Source organism: Pygoscelis adeliae, unplaced genomic scaffold, assembly GCF_000699105.1.
Source record: "Pygoscelis adeliae isolate BGI_AS28 unplaced genomic scaffold, ASM69910v1 Scaffold353, whole genome shotgun sequence".
NCBI classification, from domain to species: domain Eukaryota; kingdom Metazoa; phylum Chordata; class Aves; order Sphenisciformes; family Spheniscidae; genus Pygoscelis; species Pygoscelis adeliae.
The window spans coordinates 1285777-1304280 of record NW_008824445.1 but is presented as its reverse complement, the minus strand read 5'-3'; the positions used below and the strand labels follow the sequence as shown (position 1 = coordinate 1304280).

Here is an 18504-nt window from a genome sequence, read left to right as displayed (position 1 = left end):
AGAGGATTATTGTCATTAAGCTACTCAGAGTGTGACAATAATTGAGAGGTTTTGGCTATTGGAGTCAGAAGCATTAAGATTTGAGAAAGAGTAATACAGAGACATGGAAGACATAAGCTGAAATGCTCACTTGATTTTAATTAGAGACAGAAAACTTTAAAGGCTCAGGAGAGATTTGGTCTGCACAAGCACCTCTCTGCTTCTATCCTACTCACAGTTACAGAGTGCTTCTCCTCCCTACAGTCCTGCCAAGCCTGACCACTTGGTGACCCAGCTAATTAGCCCCTCTGATTCTTTTTTTCTTCAAATCCTCACTGCTGAGACAAGGTACACAGGGTCTGGTGACTTAGCGCACAGTTCAGGGCTAATCTGTAGAGCGTTTTAGGCTCTGAGCTATGGAAAAGCCTTGGGATATGAAGACCCGAGCTCTGCACTCTTCGTGTTTAGTGCATGTTTTGCACAGTGAGAAGCAAGTAACACGAGCAGGCTGCAAACCAGTTTCCCATGAGCTCCACAGTGAGTGTTTCAGAGCTGTCTGTTCCTTGTCCTTGATCCCTCACAATCATTCATGCTCATTCTCGCTCACGCAGATATTTCCACACATGAGAATTTTGGCTGTTAGACTCCAATAACAAAACAGATAGCACTTACCCATCAAGAAGGTGGAAACAAAAAGGTGTCTACAAGGAGCACAATTCTGCTTTGTATGTGTGAAATGAGGGAGCTACATTGTTGGGAAGAGGAAGATGTCCGCTAATGAAGCACAGACCAGGCTGGGGTCCTATAGAAACAAGTTGGTAACTACTATCAGTAGCTGATAGCTCTTGAACTTTAGGGGCAAGAACCTCAGCACTTCAGTGCCTAGGAAAAGCCCACCCCTTTCCCTGCTTAGGATGAAAAACCGTCAGCAACTATAAAACTAAAGGGTTTACACGCTTTTCTGAATCTGTCTTCAGGGGTATCTGGAACAGTTCTAATAAACACCCTAAAGAGAGTATTAGATGTCAACAATTACTGACTAATTATACGTATCGATGTTTAAAAAGCAGCATTTCTAAATCTTGTTGGGTACATACTGTAAAACTTTCATGTCAAGAATTTGCATAGAAAGGAATCTTCAAACCCTCTTTAGCATCTTCACTGGAACAAAAGATCTTTCTGTACACTCTTTGACATTACTCAGGAAACAGCAGATTATCTGATTCAATTGGCTCATGAGTAAAATAGCGTGCAGCATTTAACTCTTTAGAAACCAAATCCCCCTATGAGAGGATTTATTATAAGAAAAAAAAATTAAATTTATAATAAAATAAGAAATACAAGAAATTAAATATAAACATAGAGCAATATAAGAAAATATAAGAAAAAACAGATAGAAAAATATTCTTAAATATAAGAAAAACGTCTCACACAGGGCTGAGCCACTCAGCAGTCATTAACATTACAAAGGCATGAAGTCTCCAACAATCTAAGTAATCTCAACAGTTAAGTCACCCACCACAGTCCACAAAGACATGTCTTCAAGGTAGGCAGGATTAATGGTCTTGCTTCCTGGCAAAATGAACTCACGCTTGTATATATGTGAATAATTTTACAGAATGTAGGAAGAGCTATAATAGAGCCTGGCAAATACTTCAGTCAACTGTTTACTCCAAATAGGCTGGGGTTTTTATCTTGAGAGAGTGTCACTGGAACTAAGTCTTCTCTCTCTGTCTAAGGTACATGGGGAACTCAAAACTGGAACCACAGAAAATATGATACATATTGATGAATTCAAATGATTTACTGCACTTTGGGAGTTAAAGCACCTATCCATCCAATATGTGGGTCAGAGCCAAACTGTAGGGCCTGGAAGCACCCTCTTGCTCGTGTCTGTGCATGTCCATGCTGCATCCTTGCTCCACTTGGGTCAGCGTGTGACCCAAGTGCAAATCTTCCCTTCCTCTGTATCCAACTTTTATGGGGAGTGAGCCAGGCCACGGGCCCGAAGGAGCCTATAATGTGCTCCAGCCAGTTATCTCATCTTGCTCATGAGACCCCAGCAAGAGCTGTATGTGCTTTCTTAGAAGGAGGACCACGTGGGTTCAGATGATCTCAAGAAGAAAGGAATAAAACACTGGACTCCCACAGCTGGCTACTGATCTCCCCATGGGAGCTGCTGCCAGTGGCTGCTTGGTGCACACTGAGGGTAGAATTGGATGCCTGATTTTTCTTCCGTCCACAGCTAAATTTGAAGAACTGTAGAAAAGAGGAATATCCTTTCTAGCAACCTAGGAAATGACTTGAGAACTTGGCAAAGGAACAAATAGATCACTGGCATGATGACAATTTGACATTATACGCCTTGCAAATACAAATAAAAAAAATATATATTCACACACACAAATGTTAAAGCTCCTAATGTGAAAGGCATGCTGCTGTATTACCCACACAAGGGGAAACCACCACAAACTCTCCCCCCTTCCAGTATCCGTAATTCCAAACTAAGACTTGATTAATACTGTGAGAGAACTCAACAGTTAATGCAAATCTCCCCAGTGGCTGCGAAAGGGGGTATCATTACACAGAAAACCCACTAGTCCCATAAAAGACAGACTAGAAAAATCTCTGCCAGGGTATTTCACAGGGTACAAAGAGACACTAAGGCCCAAATCCAGCCTGGAAGACATAAAGCATATCCTGCAGCAGATGTTGTCATTATACCAGGAATCAGTAACAAATTTCATCCCAAACCTTCAGTTAGTAAGGATGGTAAAAACAGAACATGATGAAGTGGTAAATGTTCTTGAAAAAAGAAAATAGAAGGAAGAGCCTGCACATTGAGTAGCTCTAAAAAGAGGGCTCTAAAAGGACTTGTGTGGGAAAACCTGAAAAAAACAACTGAGAGTTGCTGAAAGGATATATTTTTGATCTTCTGTCCTTCAGGCAGCAATTAACTTATGCTCAGTGGTGTCCATAGTTAGCAGTTGTATTCTTAAATGTATTTAGGATGTACAAGCTGTTCTAAAGTTGTTCATCAAGACCAGGACTCAATGCTAATGGACAGTCTTCTCCAAACTTCACTGAATGCTGAATCAGGCTCCAAATTAAAAACCTGGTTATTTCCTTCTGTGCTGAATCAGGCTCCAAATTAAAAACCTGGTTATTTCCTTCTGTGCTGAATCAGGCTCCAAATTAAAAACCTGGTTATTTCCTTCTGTCCCGATAGTCAGGTATTAACTCCTATGAAAAAAGCGTAAGTTCTTCTATTGCCAATCACAGACACATCTTTTCAAAACCAGTTGTTGAGGTGTAGCACTCAAAGCAAAGCCAGTGAAATCAGTATTCCTCCAGGAGCAGGTAACGGTGAAGAGTTCACACTTTTCAAACATATATAAAGTCAGAACCTATTTATGCACAACATGGTCAGTGGGGTGTGTAAAACCACTGCCCTCACATGTCCTGAGTTCTGCTCTAAATGAAAGTCTGTTCTATGACTCTGGGTATCTTTTTTTAATAAACCCACATGGTGAATTTCTATGTGGTCCACAGTGAACCACAACAAATCTCTACTGATTTACATCACTGAAGGATGTGGCAATTATATGATGTTTGATGACTACGTGTTTCATCTCACCTCAGCAATTCTACCAGCCCCAGGAATACTGAAAAAAGAAGGAGAGGCTGCCTGTCAAAATAATTCATACAGCTTTGATTAACAGAACATGGCAACAATCCCCTTCTCGGATGGTTCTGGGAGTAATGTTAGCAAAAGCTGAGTTTCTAGCCAATTTTTAGTGATCAAGTCCCCTACACTTACCATGGCATTTCTACGTTACCTTTTCTAAGTAGGAGTACTGTTAGGAACGGCTTGTATTTACTATGCATTTAAATAGTGTTCATCTGTAATGCATAGGAGTTTACTAGCTCCTTGTGAGGAAATCCTAGTGGGTATAACCAAACTGTGGAACTGCGCAAGTATGGATAGCCAAACTTTTTATGCAGCAATAAACAAGATCGGCCTTTAAATATTCCTCCCCAGTCAGTCTCATGAAATTTCTGAACATTTCTCAAGATGAAAATTGACAAATACCATCTCCAAGTGGAGAGCCTCATCATCCTATTACACTTCTTCAGAGATGACAAAAATGCCATAAGAAACGATAATCAAATACAATTAAAACCTCTAAACATAGCTGAACAATTGCTAAACTAACCAGTGAGATTATATCCATTTGGGGATTGTCAGTGGTACTTGCTGAGCTCTGACTTGGCTGAAATCTAGTAGTTATAATGGAATACTTCATGCAGATTATATGCATCAGAAATTTCTTTTTCTTAGTACCTTCCAATGATCATTGCCACACAGAAGCTGCAAACTATTTTGGGTAAGAGAACAGATATAAACATATAAATTCTTGTTAGCTGGTCTATCAGTAATGCTTTGGTTGATAGGGCTCCTTGCTTTCAAACCATCCGATGGCATTGCTAAATATGCCAGTCTCATTAAAAATAGTCGAAATAGGAATGAATTCAGTGACTGAGGTCACTCAAGTACTCTGGCAGAGTCATTATTGAATTTCTACTAGTGTGATTACAAAGAGTGCATGCTCAGTCCATTAATTTGCAGCATGGGAACCAAAAATCAATGGGGTGCTACTTAAAACTCCTTTTGTGATAATTACCATCATGTATGCAGGTATACACATGGAAGGGGAGCATGCAAGCTGCTGTTCACAGCCTTGAACAGGAAAGAGATTATCTGGCAGCTGGACTAGATAATCGTTGTAGGTCCCTTCCAATTGAAATATTCTACTCTAGTCTTGTTTTCTGAGCTGTATGTCAGAAAGAAGGAAGGAGAGAAGAGTAAAAATTTAATCTAAACTTGGGGTGAAATTCAGACTGCAAAGGAAATTTTGCCATTTACTTCAATGAAGCTAAGGTTTCTTCCCTGTAAATTTAACTGGAACTGAAATTCCTAGCAAGTAACGAAGAATTCAGCATTGATCTATCCAAAAAACTCTCTACAACAGTAAACAGCATCTCAGTTTTCTTTAACAAACTTATTTCCCCATGAAATTACTACCATGTTGGCAAAGTAGTAACAGGAAAGTTGTATGAGTTCTTTGTGAATTACAGTGGGACAAACTGGTATACATTGTTTCAGCAGATCTACACTGATTTATACCAGCTGTTGACACTTCTCATTCTGACCCTTCAAAATAGTAAGAACACATCACAGATTTTTCCAGGAAAAAGTACTGAATTTCCTTGCTTAAGGAAAAAGTGCATTCAAAAATCAGCGGCAACTTTTGTACAACACTGCTACTCCCATTTCATTTTTCATTGTTAATTTTTAAAGTGTCACAGAAGAATACGCTTACAGGTCTTAATCATCCAATATCATCTACTGAAAGAAACAGAACCCCAGGGGTCTTATTTAGCCAGGATTTGATGGATCATAACTGATTTTTTTGAGAACTCACAGACATCTACTACCTTTCAAAAGAGCAGCCCACCTCTACCTTGTTCAATTGCCAGGAAATATACAGTATCCTCCAAACACTTCCTATGTCCCCTCTGACCCACCAATTCATGTAACAAAACCCAACTCAAACCAGGTGATTCATACAAGCACTTGACACAGCAAGACAAATTCTACACTGATATACACTTAAGGGACTGTGGCTGCACAGCTCTGAAAAAAGAGGTTGCCTTTTAAAATGTCAGTATTTGCTGATATTCACCATGAAGTGATAGTGAAGAAAAACAAGATCTTCATTTCCAGAATGTGAAATACCAGAGGTCTCCCTGCAGCCTGAATTGTAGATAAATTATGACTTGCAAATGATGAGTTATAGAAACCAATAGAGTAACTACTCTTTCTTGTGTAAGACATTTATGTGTAGAGAACTGCAATGATCGCTGATGCAAGCTAGTTTTTTAGACTACAGGAGTTGCTTTGTCTACAACAGACAAAGATTTTTACTTTCTAAGCTTGTAAAAGCATGTATTCTCTGTACCTCCTACGTAAAATGTGCAGGGGGAATTGAATGGAATCCATCATAACAGAACGTGAGAAGTCCTTGGTTTTGCTGAGACGTGCTATGTCCAGCCTGAATTACATAAACTGTTGTGTTTGCTAACAGTGCTGTAAGGTGTTTGCAGAACAATAACGATGCCGCTTCATTCAGTCTGAACCACTGGTAACGTGGCCTATTAGTAGTTATGCAACAAATTAGTATTATCCCCGTATCAGCCTGCAAAAGTTTCAAACATGCATCACACCAGAAAATGGATCCATTCAACTATTTTCAAGCAGAGACACAGAATTAACCCAATAAAGGAGGTGATTATTTATCATTAAGAGTAGGAGCCTTGTCATAGGCTAGGACCCTGCTGCATATTGTACAAATAATGAACACGCTGCCTGCTTCAGCAAGCCTACTAGTATAGCAGAAGAGAGACAGCAGATGGATGGACACAGACAAGAACGCATGGAAATATTGAAAAAAATACTAGGGAGTTGTAGGACAAGAGCTGTATTTGTTACCAGCCCAGCTATTGCAAGCGTTTCTCTAAGAAGATAACTGAAGAAGAGCAAGGTTTTTTACACCCGAGATGTGTGTGGACTGATGCACTAACACCACCTGCCAAATCAGGTCTTCAAACTGTTCGAGTTTAGGACCTCATGCTGGTTTGGCATTCAAACCAATATATTCGTAATCACAGAACTGGATACTGCAAATAAGTTTAAACAAACGTCTTATGATCGGGTAAGGCTTGATCCTGGTTTAAATTACAAAAGTGAGAATCAGCAGATTAATTTAATTCAACCCAGTGGAGCTAAACCAATGTAAAACTGGTGCTAATGAGACAACAGTTAGGTCTGCCAAGTGTTTATGAAGACTCAACTTCCTCTATAAACCCTGTATCAATCATATAAGTGATTTTAAGTGATAATTTTAATGTGCTTATAAAATTATTTTTTCATTACAACTATCTCCAACTGGATGATATGCGGTGGATGTAATGGCAGAGGCTAATGAAATGCACTTAAACTCATTTTGAATTTTAAAAAGAGAGAAAAAAAAATGCAGTGTGTAAAAAACACCCCAGTTCTGTCTTTCTATTATTTAGGCCTGGTGAGAGGTACAACAACAAAAGACGATGTGGCCTCTGAACGGAGAAGGCAGCAAGAGTAGTGTTTAACTATCCCTCGCTGCAGGTACACAAGTAACATCACTTAAATTACATACACAGGTCAACTGGGAATTGAACTTAATGATCTGAACCAAAGTGACAGCCAGGAGTGGTGACTGGAGGGACAGCTCTGCTACGAGCAGGCAGGAGGGAGCCCACAGCACCAGCAACACGCAGTAAAATCCTCCGAGTCAGCAGTTACCATGATCTGCTGGTTTTCTTACCAACCTTGCTTAACTTGTAAGACTTACAACAAAGACTTAGCATCTATATAATAATTTTCCACCTGTCTCATAGAGCAGTCACCATTATTATATAACAAAAGAAAGAAATAGAGAAGATATTTTTAGCTGTACTATAAAGAGGCAGTAACTCATCAAACTAAAGTAACTGAGTGGAAAAGTAAATCGCAGTAAGTCAGTGCAGAAACAAATGGTTCACCTGTCTAACATATTGTGCTCTGTCTAAGGAAAGGTAAAGGTCCCAGAGAAACGGTGATATTTTACCACTGTCAGCTGGTTAGCTGCTACTGATCTGACAGAGGCATGAGATCGGAAAAATGTTTAAAATCATCTAATTCTCTTGTATGAGATTGCAGCCTATTTTCCAGCAGTCTCTCCTGACCAGTTTTAAGCGTCTTGAGTTCAGAGAAGTTATGAAATTCCTCAAGCAGCAATGGTACAGAGGGCTTACGTGTGTAACAAACATATTTCAGTTTGCTCCGCTGAATACTAACAAAGATCTTATTCACTTTATTCTAGAAAGGTTTGGCTTTTGGCACTTTTTCCTAAATTTTCTTCATTCTTTATTGCCTGACTGATTTATTTCCTCTGCTGTGAAAGTTACAGAGGAAAGCAGAGTTGCTTGGCAGCATGATGTGGTATTGCTGAACTCAGCTGTTTATGGCTTTCAGCAGATGTTTCTGCTTCAAAGACAGTGTGAGAAAAAACACACATGCACAAATTCCTCCCCCCCAATTCTGCATCTTTTGTCTCCTATCTTCCACTGCCTCCAAATCACAAGGAAGGCTGCATTACAATAGCTGCTAAAACATCCAAACCATGCCAACTGTCACAGATAAATAAGAGCTGACCCCACTCCAAATTAGAACTCACGATTTAAAGTGCAAAGAGAAAAAATTAACAGAAGTATCAGTCCATGAATGTGCTGCATCAGAAGGAGATTTTCACGGATAACCTCGCTATAAATTACAGCTTATTAAAATGGAAAGCAATAGGGATTGCTGTGTGGAAGAGGCAAGAACACAGCTGCTTTCGGCAGAAGATGCAAGCGGGACAGCCAGCCTTTCCTACTGTATATTCCATGAGCTCTGCAAAACACATGCTCAGACATAAGTCAAAGGCTGAAAAGTAGACTGTATGTTTTCTAGTCACTCTCTGAGAAATTATTACTTTGTCAGATATCAAAAAATAATCTCACCCTGGACATCAGGAATTACAGTTATTATTGAACCCATCTATCAATTTGGAAAGGATATAAAGCTGTTGTCCCATTATTCCATGACTGCACATCCTATTCAGTTTAATACGTGTGGGGCTCTGCTCTATTTACATAATAATGAAATAAAACAATATATCCAACCTGACCGGAAAGCAGAGAAGGCACTGACGGCAAGCAAGGCAGCTTTCTCAGCAAGGCTGGGTTATTGCATGCATTGGCTAAGCCTCCAGCATTTGGTTTTGATAAGCATGTAAAAAGCTTTTCCAAACTATACAGATTCGCTGAGCAAACAGATTTGATGCTTTCATATGGGCAAGAAATATGTGAAGAATGACTTTTCTCTTGGTGCTTCAGCCCTTCTGCTTCCCAACAGACCCAGGAACACCAAAGCAGACAAAAAAAAAAAATTAATTTATTGGAACTGGGCTAGAACTTCTGTAGAGATCATGGATAGATCTCATTTCATGTATTTTATCATCTCTATTAATTAATTTCTTTTCTTGGAGAGAAAACTCATGGCAATGCCTTATTCCTTGGCTAATACTATGTTAAGTTACCTATAAAGGCTAATGTAGTATTTTTTGAATGGTCAGAACCGAGTCTAACACTGGTTCTGTTGAAATCCAACATGAAAATTCATTTCAACAGTGCCTAACAACAGGCTTTCAAAAACCTTATCTTAGATTATATCTTGCTTTGAATTTAAAACAGAAGAGAAAATGTTGCAACATACTTGATAAGAAAGAAAATACTTTCCGTTTAGTATCTTCCATAACACTTGTGCAGACCCTGCTGGTTTTCTGACTCAGCCTTTATCTGTTAGAAAGCAGGTATTTATGCTGATGACAAGTTAAACACAAATGTCTATTGAAACAATTGGCCGATAATAGCGTTGTTATTTATTTGGATTATGGTAGGGCCAACACTCTAGTTATGGATCAGGGCCTTGCAGTGGTAGGTGCTAGATGAAAGCTAGACAGATGTATGTTGTTGCCATGACAATTGCTATAGTTATCTCAAATTTGATCCTTCTTGAACTTGCATTACTGAAAGTATTGAAAAGAAAGGGTCCTTCAGGCTCAGTGAGAGTCCTTGTCCCTGAGGGCTCCCATGGAATTCGCTTTTCCTTAATGCAAGCGAGGGCTGCCCATTAAGTTAAAACCACTCAGGATTCATAAGGTTCAACAAGTTGCCCCGCTCCCACAAGTACCCAGTAAGACAGGCATAAGAAACAAATATTCCCTCTCAAGACAGCTTGTGCAGACAAACTGTCTGGCTGATCCTCCACCATATGTGCAGATGTCCAGTGTATCTTTGGCACCTAAACCGTACGCTGGAGACATCTGTGCCCTAATTTGACCTGAAGCAGGCATCCTAACATAAAGAGAAATCTTAAAATGCAAAGACAGCAGGCAGAGACAAATTATTTGGGAAATCAGATGAGAAAGGGTGGAGGGAAAGGATCTTTAAAGCAGTAGGTAAAGGCTTAGCTGTATTATTCCCGATACTGTTATTGACAGCTACATGCATACATTCCCATGTGTCATTTTAAGCAGACAGATAGACATCACAGGAATGACTCACCTTGGAAGCTCTGAGGGTTGCACTGGTAATTTGCTAGCAGCCTAAAAGACTGCACCTAATTTGCACCAAAACCTGCGTGATGCTTGAACCAAAATACTCAGGAGGCCATAATGCTTGTTCATATGTGACTTTCTCATAAATTAATGGAAATCGTTTCTTTTTGGGGGTTCAATGGTAAAAGAAATCCACTGCTGATGTCTTCCTCCCAAAGTATCTCTACAGTTTGTACAAATCAGTTTCTGCAGACACAGACGTGACCTCCTGAAGAAGTATACAACTTCCCAAGCATCTACTACACAGTAGTGGCATGTGCCATCTCAGCTCTGATCCTGCCTCAATTATCAGTCAGAAGGATAAACAACTGTAATGAAAAAATCCTGACCCATGAGCACCAAACCTCCAAATCCTTGTGAAAACTGGTGTCCTCTGCTCAGACTGTGAAAACTGGTGAAATCCTCTGCTCAGACTGCAAGGTTTTGAGGTCAGCAGGCACCACTGCCACTCTGCTGAGCTCTACAAACCACTCTGACCCAAAACTGTGCCAGGGGAAGATGACCCAGATTCTAAAAAAATTAGTAACACCCTGCTCGTAATGTGTGAATTCTCTTCTCTGTGTCCATATATAGGGCACAGACTGACTGTCTTCGCGTATAGCCAGACACACACGCACACATACCACGTGGCTTACAGTTTTCCAAGTTTGAGGCATGTGGTACATATACGCTTTACCTTTATTTTTCAATCACAAGAGAATTCATTTCACTGACATCCCTTGGCAGCATATGGTGCTGCCAGACAGAGGAAGGACCTGCACAGAATTGTAACAGCTTTGTTGCTTTCCTCCAGGCCCCAATGATATGAAACACAACCTGGTAACATCATTAGCTGTTTCCATGTGAATGCAATGACACCCAGACAGTGTTAAAAAAAACAACAAACAACTAAAAAAAAGTGTGCGCGTGTGGCAGGGGGAATAAGTGGTTGTGACACAGTCTGAAACATAAACGTAACATCTGGAAGCACTCTTCCCGAGTCTGCCTCTTTATCAGACAGATGGCTGGAGAGCTGTAAGCCCACGGGCCTCTCAAAAGGTTCAAGGCCAAGAGGATAAAGCGCTACATCACAGCAGTTTTCCGTTATGTCAGTTTTTCTAACTGTCTCTCCGTTCTCCCACACTCAGTTTCTCTACCCGGTTGACAGAAATCAAAAGCACTGGGTGACTCCATTCCTCCGCAAACAAAGTATAACATCCATGGGCAGAAACATCAGCCCAAGAACAGCCTGCAGGCAGCTTGTTACAGCCCACGTCCAGGTTTGCAGGAGCAAGAGGAGTTAGGCCTAGGTTAGTGCCAGTTGCTGCTTCTTAGTTCTTGATTCCACAGTTATAGGATGCTCTGGCTTTGGCAGAGAAGCCAGCTTAAGAAATTCCCCTAACCCTCCTCGCTCCTGCCCTTAATCCATCTTTCTCATCCCCACAGCTGACAGGATACCAGCTGGTGGAGGTATGCTATAAAAAAAAATTAAAAAAAAAAAAGGACAATGAAAATTACTTAGGTTAAAAATAACCCTTGCTCTGTCTTGGAACAGCTCTCATACCCTGTGGTGGCAATCCAGAATAAGCTACACAGCAAATACGAGCCCTTTTACTGAAACTGTTCTCAGGGTAGATGTGGTAATCATAAATCAACCACACAAGCCTTAGGCTGGAACCAAACAGAGGCAAGACTAAGATATGGAAATGGTTATAATAGTAAACAAAAATATCTCTTCATCTACCCTGAGGACACATTTCAAACCTACCAGCTTTCCTCGAGAAACAAGGGAAAACAAGTGACCAAGCAGTAGTCTTGTTTTCACTAATCAACACTGTTGTTATCCTCATCAATAGCTACTTGAATCTCAGCACAAATTGCATTATGAGGCACACAAACATTGCTGATTTCAAGCTGTTTTCAGTTACTTGCTATAGTGGTAAAGTCTTTCTGAATAAATGTAAGTTAAGAAGCTATGGCTCTTGGCTTTAGCAGCACAAATTAAAAGAGAACAAGTATTACTTAAAAAAGTAAAAAAGCGTGACCCACTTAAATTCTCAAAACATAATGGTAAACAATTATTGATGTGACGTATCTAAAATAGGTCCCTTGTTTTTTATTATTTATATGATGTGAAAGGTATATTAGCTGCTAAGTGGTGTTGCATTCAGATATAAACTGCTTGTTTAAGGTAATTCTATCCACACACTAACGACAGTAGAAATATGCAAGAAAAGAAAAGCAACGTGGCAACGAAAATGAGTAGTTTTATTGACTATGGGCATTTATTTCCAGGGATATGAAGGGGAAGGAGTACAATGGCTCTCCATGGTGCATCAGGGAGATTCCCAAGTAAAAGAGAGCACATAGAGAAAGGCCAGAACTTCCTGTTCATGTGCCTAACAACTCAACACATCACTCTCCCCATTATGACCAGAATGAATCCTGGATGCAGTTTTATCTGGCTACCACAAAATAGTTTGTAGGAGGCAGCACTCCAATGCACCGAGAATCTATTATGAATTTAAGTAATATTCTGACTTACTTCACAACCAACTGGGGACATGTGACAATACAAGGGGAGAGCCAAATTGCTCCTCTTGGTTGCAACAGAGGTATCAGGCACAACTGTAGAAGACCCTTCATTCTCCTTTCCTGCTAGCTGATTCTCTGAGCTGTTCTAGAAATAACTGGTCATGTAAAGGAAAATAACATACTGTCATCTTCTTGACAAGCTGTGTGAATAATGTTCATAAAGCATTCAAGAACTACAAACTTTCATTTACTTGCTTTTCAGAAGCTCTTTTGCAAAGACAGTGAAAAACACCTCTCTCTGCTTAAATTAACCAACATATTTATGAGTCGGTTGAGTTTGCTGAGAGAGAAGATTAGCCTGTGTTGATGCTGGAACTCCAGAACAGTACCACTCATCTACGTTGACCTTGCTACAGAACTGCCCATCACCCAAATGAACTGCAGTGCTTAAACTAGCCTGAAAAAGCTGGTGGCAGCCAGAAAGATCCCATTAGGGACTTGCAATTCTCAACCAAATTAAATTAGCTTAATAGAGTATTTGCGCGCTGCGCAGGGGCCTCCAAGTGACACTTAGAAACTTAGTAACTGTAATGCCCACTACATCCTACGTTTTCCCACCCGGATCTCAGTACACACGTGCCCAGTTTTCCCCACCCAACTTCCTTGTACACAAACATTTCATTCAAACCTAGGTTTGTCATGCTTTCAGAAGACAGTGACTGTTTACATACCCAAATGAAAGAGGCTTTAATTAAAACATTGACTTTTATTTGCATAATTAGTGCTAAAAATATTTTTATGGGTTAATTAGACTTTATGCAAATTGGATTGAGAAGATTTAATTTGGGGTTTGACAACCTGACTATTATAGTTCCGCAGTGGCAAATACATTGTTACATGTCAGCGTTACATGTTCTAAAGCCATGTCTTCCCTTTCAAACTGTTTTGGTTTTTACTTCTGGCAGGGTCAAATGATACATTTTTTCTTTCCCTTTACCCATCCCCACAAACTGTCCACTGAAACTCTTACTAACTGCAATGATATCAAGTGTAAATACACTGAATCAGTGAGCTGCTCATGACAAGAGAAATTTCTGCACTTTACAGAAGTCTAGTATTGCCCAGGCACAGAATACAAATGTTAAAATCTGCTCAGGTTTTCTATGCCTGATGATAGTACAAACCAAATGCATTGGAAAGCAATAACCAACCCAGCGTCCACCAAAGATTTTATGATACTCTTCAATGAGCCCAGGTTTGACGCTAATAATAAGCGCAGAGCTAGGGGAGCATTGCTCAGATCTGTACAATGAAAATGCTCCGTGTGGACTAATGTACAGCAGTGTTGTGAGAATTAAGATGATATCCAGCAAGAGCAAAATAATTTCCACTGAAAGCAGCAATATATGACTTTACTATGTGTTGTGGAAGACAATCATACTTACTGAAAAAGCACTGCTTTTATGTCTGTGGAACAACTAGATCAAGTCTCAGTAAAAATATATTAAACGGGAAAGCAGGCACTGGCAGGCCAGTTCATACCAGCGCTCCCTGGAGTGCACTGCTCTGCCTCTGACAGTTACCAGTGTATGGCTTAGCACAAGAATCTCCAGTTCTGTTTGGGAGAAGTAACTGTTTGGAAAAGGGGATTCTTCTGTATTACATACAAGACACCAAATAGTGAAAGGTTTGAATTATCCTGTACCAATGCTTGAAAGTTACAGCGGTTCACTGTGGAAGAATTCATTGCTGGCTTGATGAACCAACCACAGAGGCTGTGATATGTTCAGAGAAACAAGGTCAAAACCACCAAGCAAAAAAATTATGTTCAGTAAAAACCTTTAAAATTAAGGATATTCATATTCATGCCAAAATGACACTCCCTCACCCCCCCACACCGTAGGCCTATTCTATTCATTTTTTAATTTAAACTGATGAATTTTATTACCTGGAAACTGAGATGCCCTGTTATAGATCAGCAGATGGTACCATAGTTAGCATAAGTGTCTCCAGATTTCCAGGCTACAGGTTTAATAGCGATGTGTAGTGGTAATATAAGCCCTAAGTCTTTCAACCAATGAATGGTATCATGGATATAAATGAGTTTAATGTGCCGAGAATATGAGGTTTCATACCTGTTCCTTGAACTTGGTGCTATCCTCTGGCAAATAACTGTTGTGGTCGAATGCTTTCCACCATTCCCCACCTCTTGTTTCACGTCCCACTGCCGGGGGTCACTTGTCTTTGCACTGAGAATGTTTACACCTTTCTTCACCTTTGCCCTGTTGGAAACAGCAATTGTAAAAAGTTTACAAGAGAGTCATTCAGGACTGTGATCTTCCAAATGTAGCTCAGGCATGCAAGTCTCAATATATCAGTTTTAAGCTAAGTATTAGATGTATTTCTAATCCATCAGTGAATAAGAGAGTGGTATCATGAATGCAGATCCAAGGCAACATACCACTTTTTTTGGACAGAACCAGCGAACTGTGTGCCTTTATCTGTTCTGCCAACAGCAGGCTGGAGTTATGATTAAGACTGAACCTGTAGGAAAGCCTGCACTCAAGGTTCTTTTCTCTATTCTGGCAATAATTTCTCCCAACACAAAAGACTCAGGAAGGTTCTGTTCATCTGTATCAAGACAAACTTGTGCTTCATCATTGCACAGAGGAATACTTCACTGGGGGTTTAAATAACCATTTTTATTCCATATGATATTCTTCTAGATATCAGTGGACAGGTTGTTGCTCTTCTGCCTGACAATTCCCTCTTTGTGACAGCTTCCCAAGGAAATTTCTGTTTGAAATCTCCAGCCTGAAGAGAATACAGCTGTTGGTTAAGACGAGACTTTGCAACTCAGAGATGTTCTTATAGGATGCAAGTTTCTGCCACTGTTAGTTGTTGCATCCTGTGGAAAAGTTAACTATTTATCTAGTGATACTAATAACACCAGCAATAACTGTATGGAGGATTAATTAAAGAGCACTTGCTTAATTAAGGAACATTTGTATAAAGAACTCCCAGCAAAGATGCTATTTGGGTGCAGAACGTTTAACTGCTGGTCTTCAGTTCTATTACAAAGCATCAGGAATGAGAAATAGAGATACTTATACAGCCTTTCTCTTCAAAAGACACCGAGGGACAAACTCCCACCAGCCCCCCGGACTCACACAAGATGATGAGCATGTGGGGAGCAGGATGCCAGTTAGAATTACACGGCTCTGTGAGTAACTTGGCCTCAGCATCAGATGGAGAAGGCAAAGGGCTGCTTAACTTCACACCACCGGAGTACGTTCATCACGGCCTCTACTCAGCAGGTTTTTTTACCAAAGAGGCTAAAGCATGGTGAAAAATGTATTTTTCTAAAATACTTATGCAACACAAAATGTTAGTTATTGAGCAGAAATCATCATCTAACAAGATGTCGGTATCTTCTTGACGTTTATGAGGACTCAGCACCTAAGTTCCTTGGAAAAACTGTTCTTTTTGCATTTTTAGACACTAAAACACTTTAAAAATGTAGTCATGAATGACTGAGAGCACTTGTCTTCTTGTTGCAGTTTTTCGACAGTGAGACAAATCACAATTAATTTAAGGCATTGAAAAAGAAAACATTTTTTTTCTCAGTATAAAAGTGTAAGTGCTCAATTCTCTCATTTGTAACATGAAACACCATGGACCTTCACAGATTACTGTCTTGCTCTAGTAAAACTAGCACAAACCTAATGCATCTCTAATGCCTTCAGTTGAATTACTCAGAAATGAAAACAGAAAAAGGGAGAATCAAATCCGTTACTGAAGGTTCATGAGAGCTCTAAGTCCCATTAAGTTTTCCAGCATATTACAGTTCAAATAAATGAACAATAAATACACATTTCATTAATAAGAAAACACTACCACCAATCTTGAAATCTGTATAAATCCATCCATATGTATTTGGTAGTATGTATTTTAGGAGACGTTTGGATGTATTTTAGGATACTGTTATTCAGCAACTGGAGAGAAGTAAAAACTGATCATTTAGATACTTTGTTCAGCTGTCCCTTGAGATGGGCTCTGAAATGGCATAATGTCAGTCAAAATGAGGTTCCTCATGTTTGGGTTTTCAACAGAATTACAACTTTGTCAGCAGCTACAAATTGCTCTTTCCACCATGTAGCTTGACACAGTCAATACCTGGGCTCCTTGTTAATTAGGACGGACATCTTGTATGGCCAAGGTTAGTGGTAAAATACACCGCCAGAGGATGAAAGACCATGGCTACAATGCCATTTTGTTAATTAACTACAGTATGGGGCATTAAGTTGAGTGGTTTTCACATATGTCATTATATAAAGGCCATTAAAAGAAAAATTCCATCCCAGGGTAAAGTAGGTTATGTTTAGTGAGAAAAATCAATGTTGTGATTGCACTTAGCACTGGAATTAGGGTATGAACACCCAGAAGATTGAACTTCCTAAATAAATATGCAGAAGCACAATTTGCAACTCTCCCTCTAAAAAGGGCACTGAGTTTTATATAACAAGGTCAATGGATGAATCAGAATTAAGTCAGACAGTACAAATCCCCATACATTTTTAAAAGCAGTCTGTACACATACGCTACAAATGTTTTCACTTAAATTTTTATTTACTTAGTGTTTGAGTGATCATAGAGAAAAGTCTATTTAATTCCTTACCAAAGATTTGTTGACCTTGTTGTATGCTTGTGATTAAATATTAATTTTTTTAAATCAATAGTGCCAACTTTGTACATAAAAATTTGTAAGTTATACTACCTCAGTAAACCCTGAGACCGAGGACCTGGAGGTCAAATTGCTTGACAGTCTCATGTATTTACCCACGTAATCTATGCAGTATACATACATTTACCATGTTTATTTAAGGGAAGCAGGTATGGTGACAATAGAGAGATGACAAACAGCTGAAGTACTCCAGGTTTCCTTAGTGCATGGTTCCCCACTCCAACTGGAAAATTCTCCCCTTTGCCATGTCTGCTTATTTACGAGTAGATGGTTGTCCTCAAACAGAGGCTTTCCTGCACAGCTCTACAACCTGAAAGTATCCACCAGTTGTAACTTGTCAGCTTGCACTTCCACCCAAAGTGGAGTCAAAATCGTCCTCTCCAACATTATTCTAGACAATTACTGTATTTACTGTGGGCGTCACTAAATTGCCTCTGTCACTTCAGCTATGTGCTCTCCACCATAGCAGTAACTAAACCAAGGCCCCAAGTCTGCTGCCCAGTAACAAAAATCTCCCTTTCCTTTTTCGGGATCTAAACACAGACCCTGCTAAGCAAGCCACCTACATATGCATGAAACCAATGGGCAGCAGCTCATTTATTTCAGTTTGATTGTCTATGTGCTGAAAGTTAAGCACAGTTTTTGATCTTTTGACAAAAGCAGACCTTGCAATGGAAAGATGAAAGCAAGACCATCATTAAGAACGGCACAGAATACCAGAGGTCAGCTTCAATCCCACACTGGATAGAGAACTCCATCTGAACGGGTTTTTGAAGCTTTATGAACACATGGTAGCCAGATCAGCAAAAGACTTTCTTGCTTGAAATTCTAAGGTTATTAATTCATAGCACAGGAAATCTCTGCCTCAGCTTTGTCTCAAAAAACCTGCGTCTCTTTAAATCTCTCAAATGCAGAATTAAAACATTTTGCTGGCATGCAGAACAAGCAGCTTCTCAAAGACATTAC

At 39.7% G+C, this 18504-nt stretch overlaps 1 protein-coding gene across 1 annotated transcript in view; it reads right to left on the bottom strand.

The window, feature by feature from the left end:
* Positions 1-18504, bottom strand: part of TMEM132C (transmembrane protein 132C) — a 228134-nt gene that overhangs the window by 79277 nt on the left and 130353 nt on the right. Inside the window, exon 4 of the mRNA XM_009320962.1 lies at positions 14930-15076. Within this exon, the coding sequence (XP_009319237.1) occupies positions 14930-15076 (147 nt within the window). The remainder of the gene's footprint in view (positions 1-14929; positions 15077-18504) is intronic.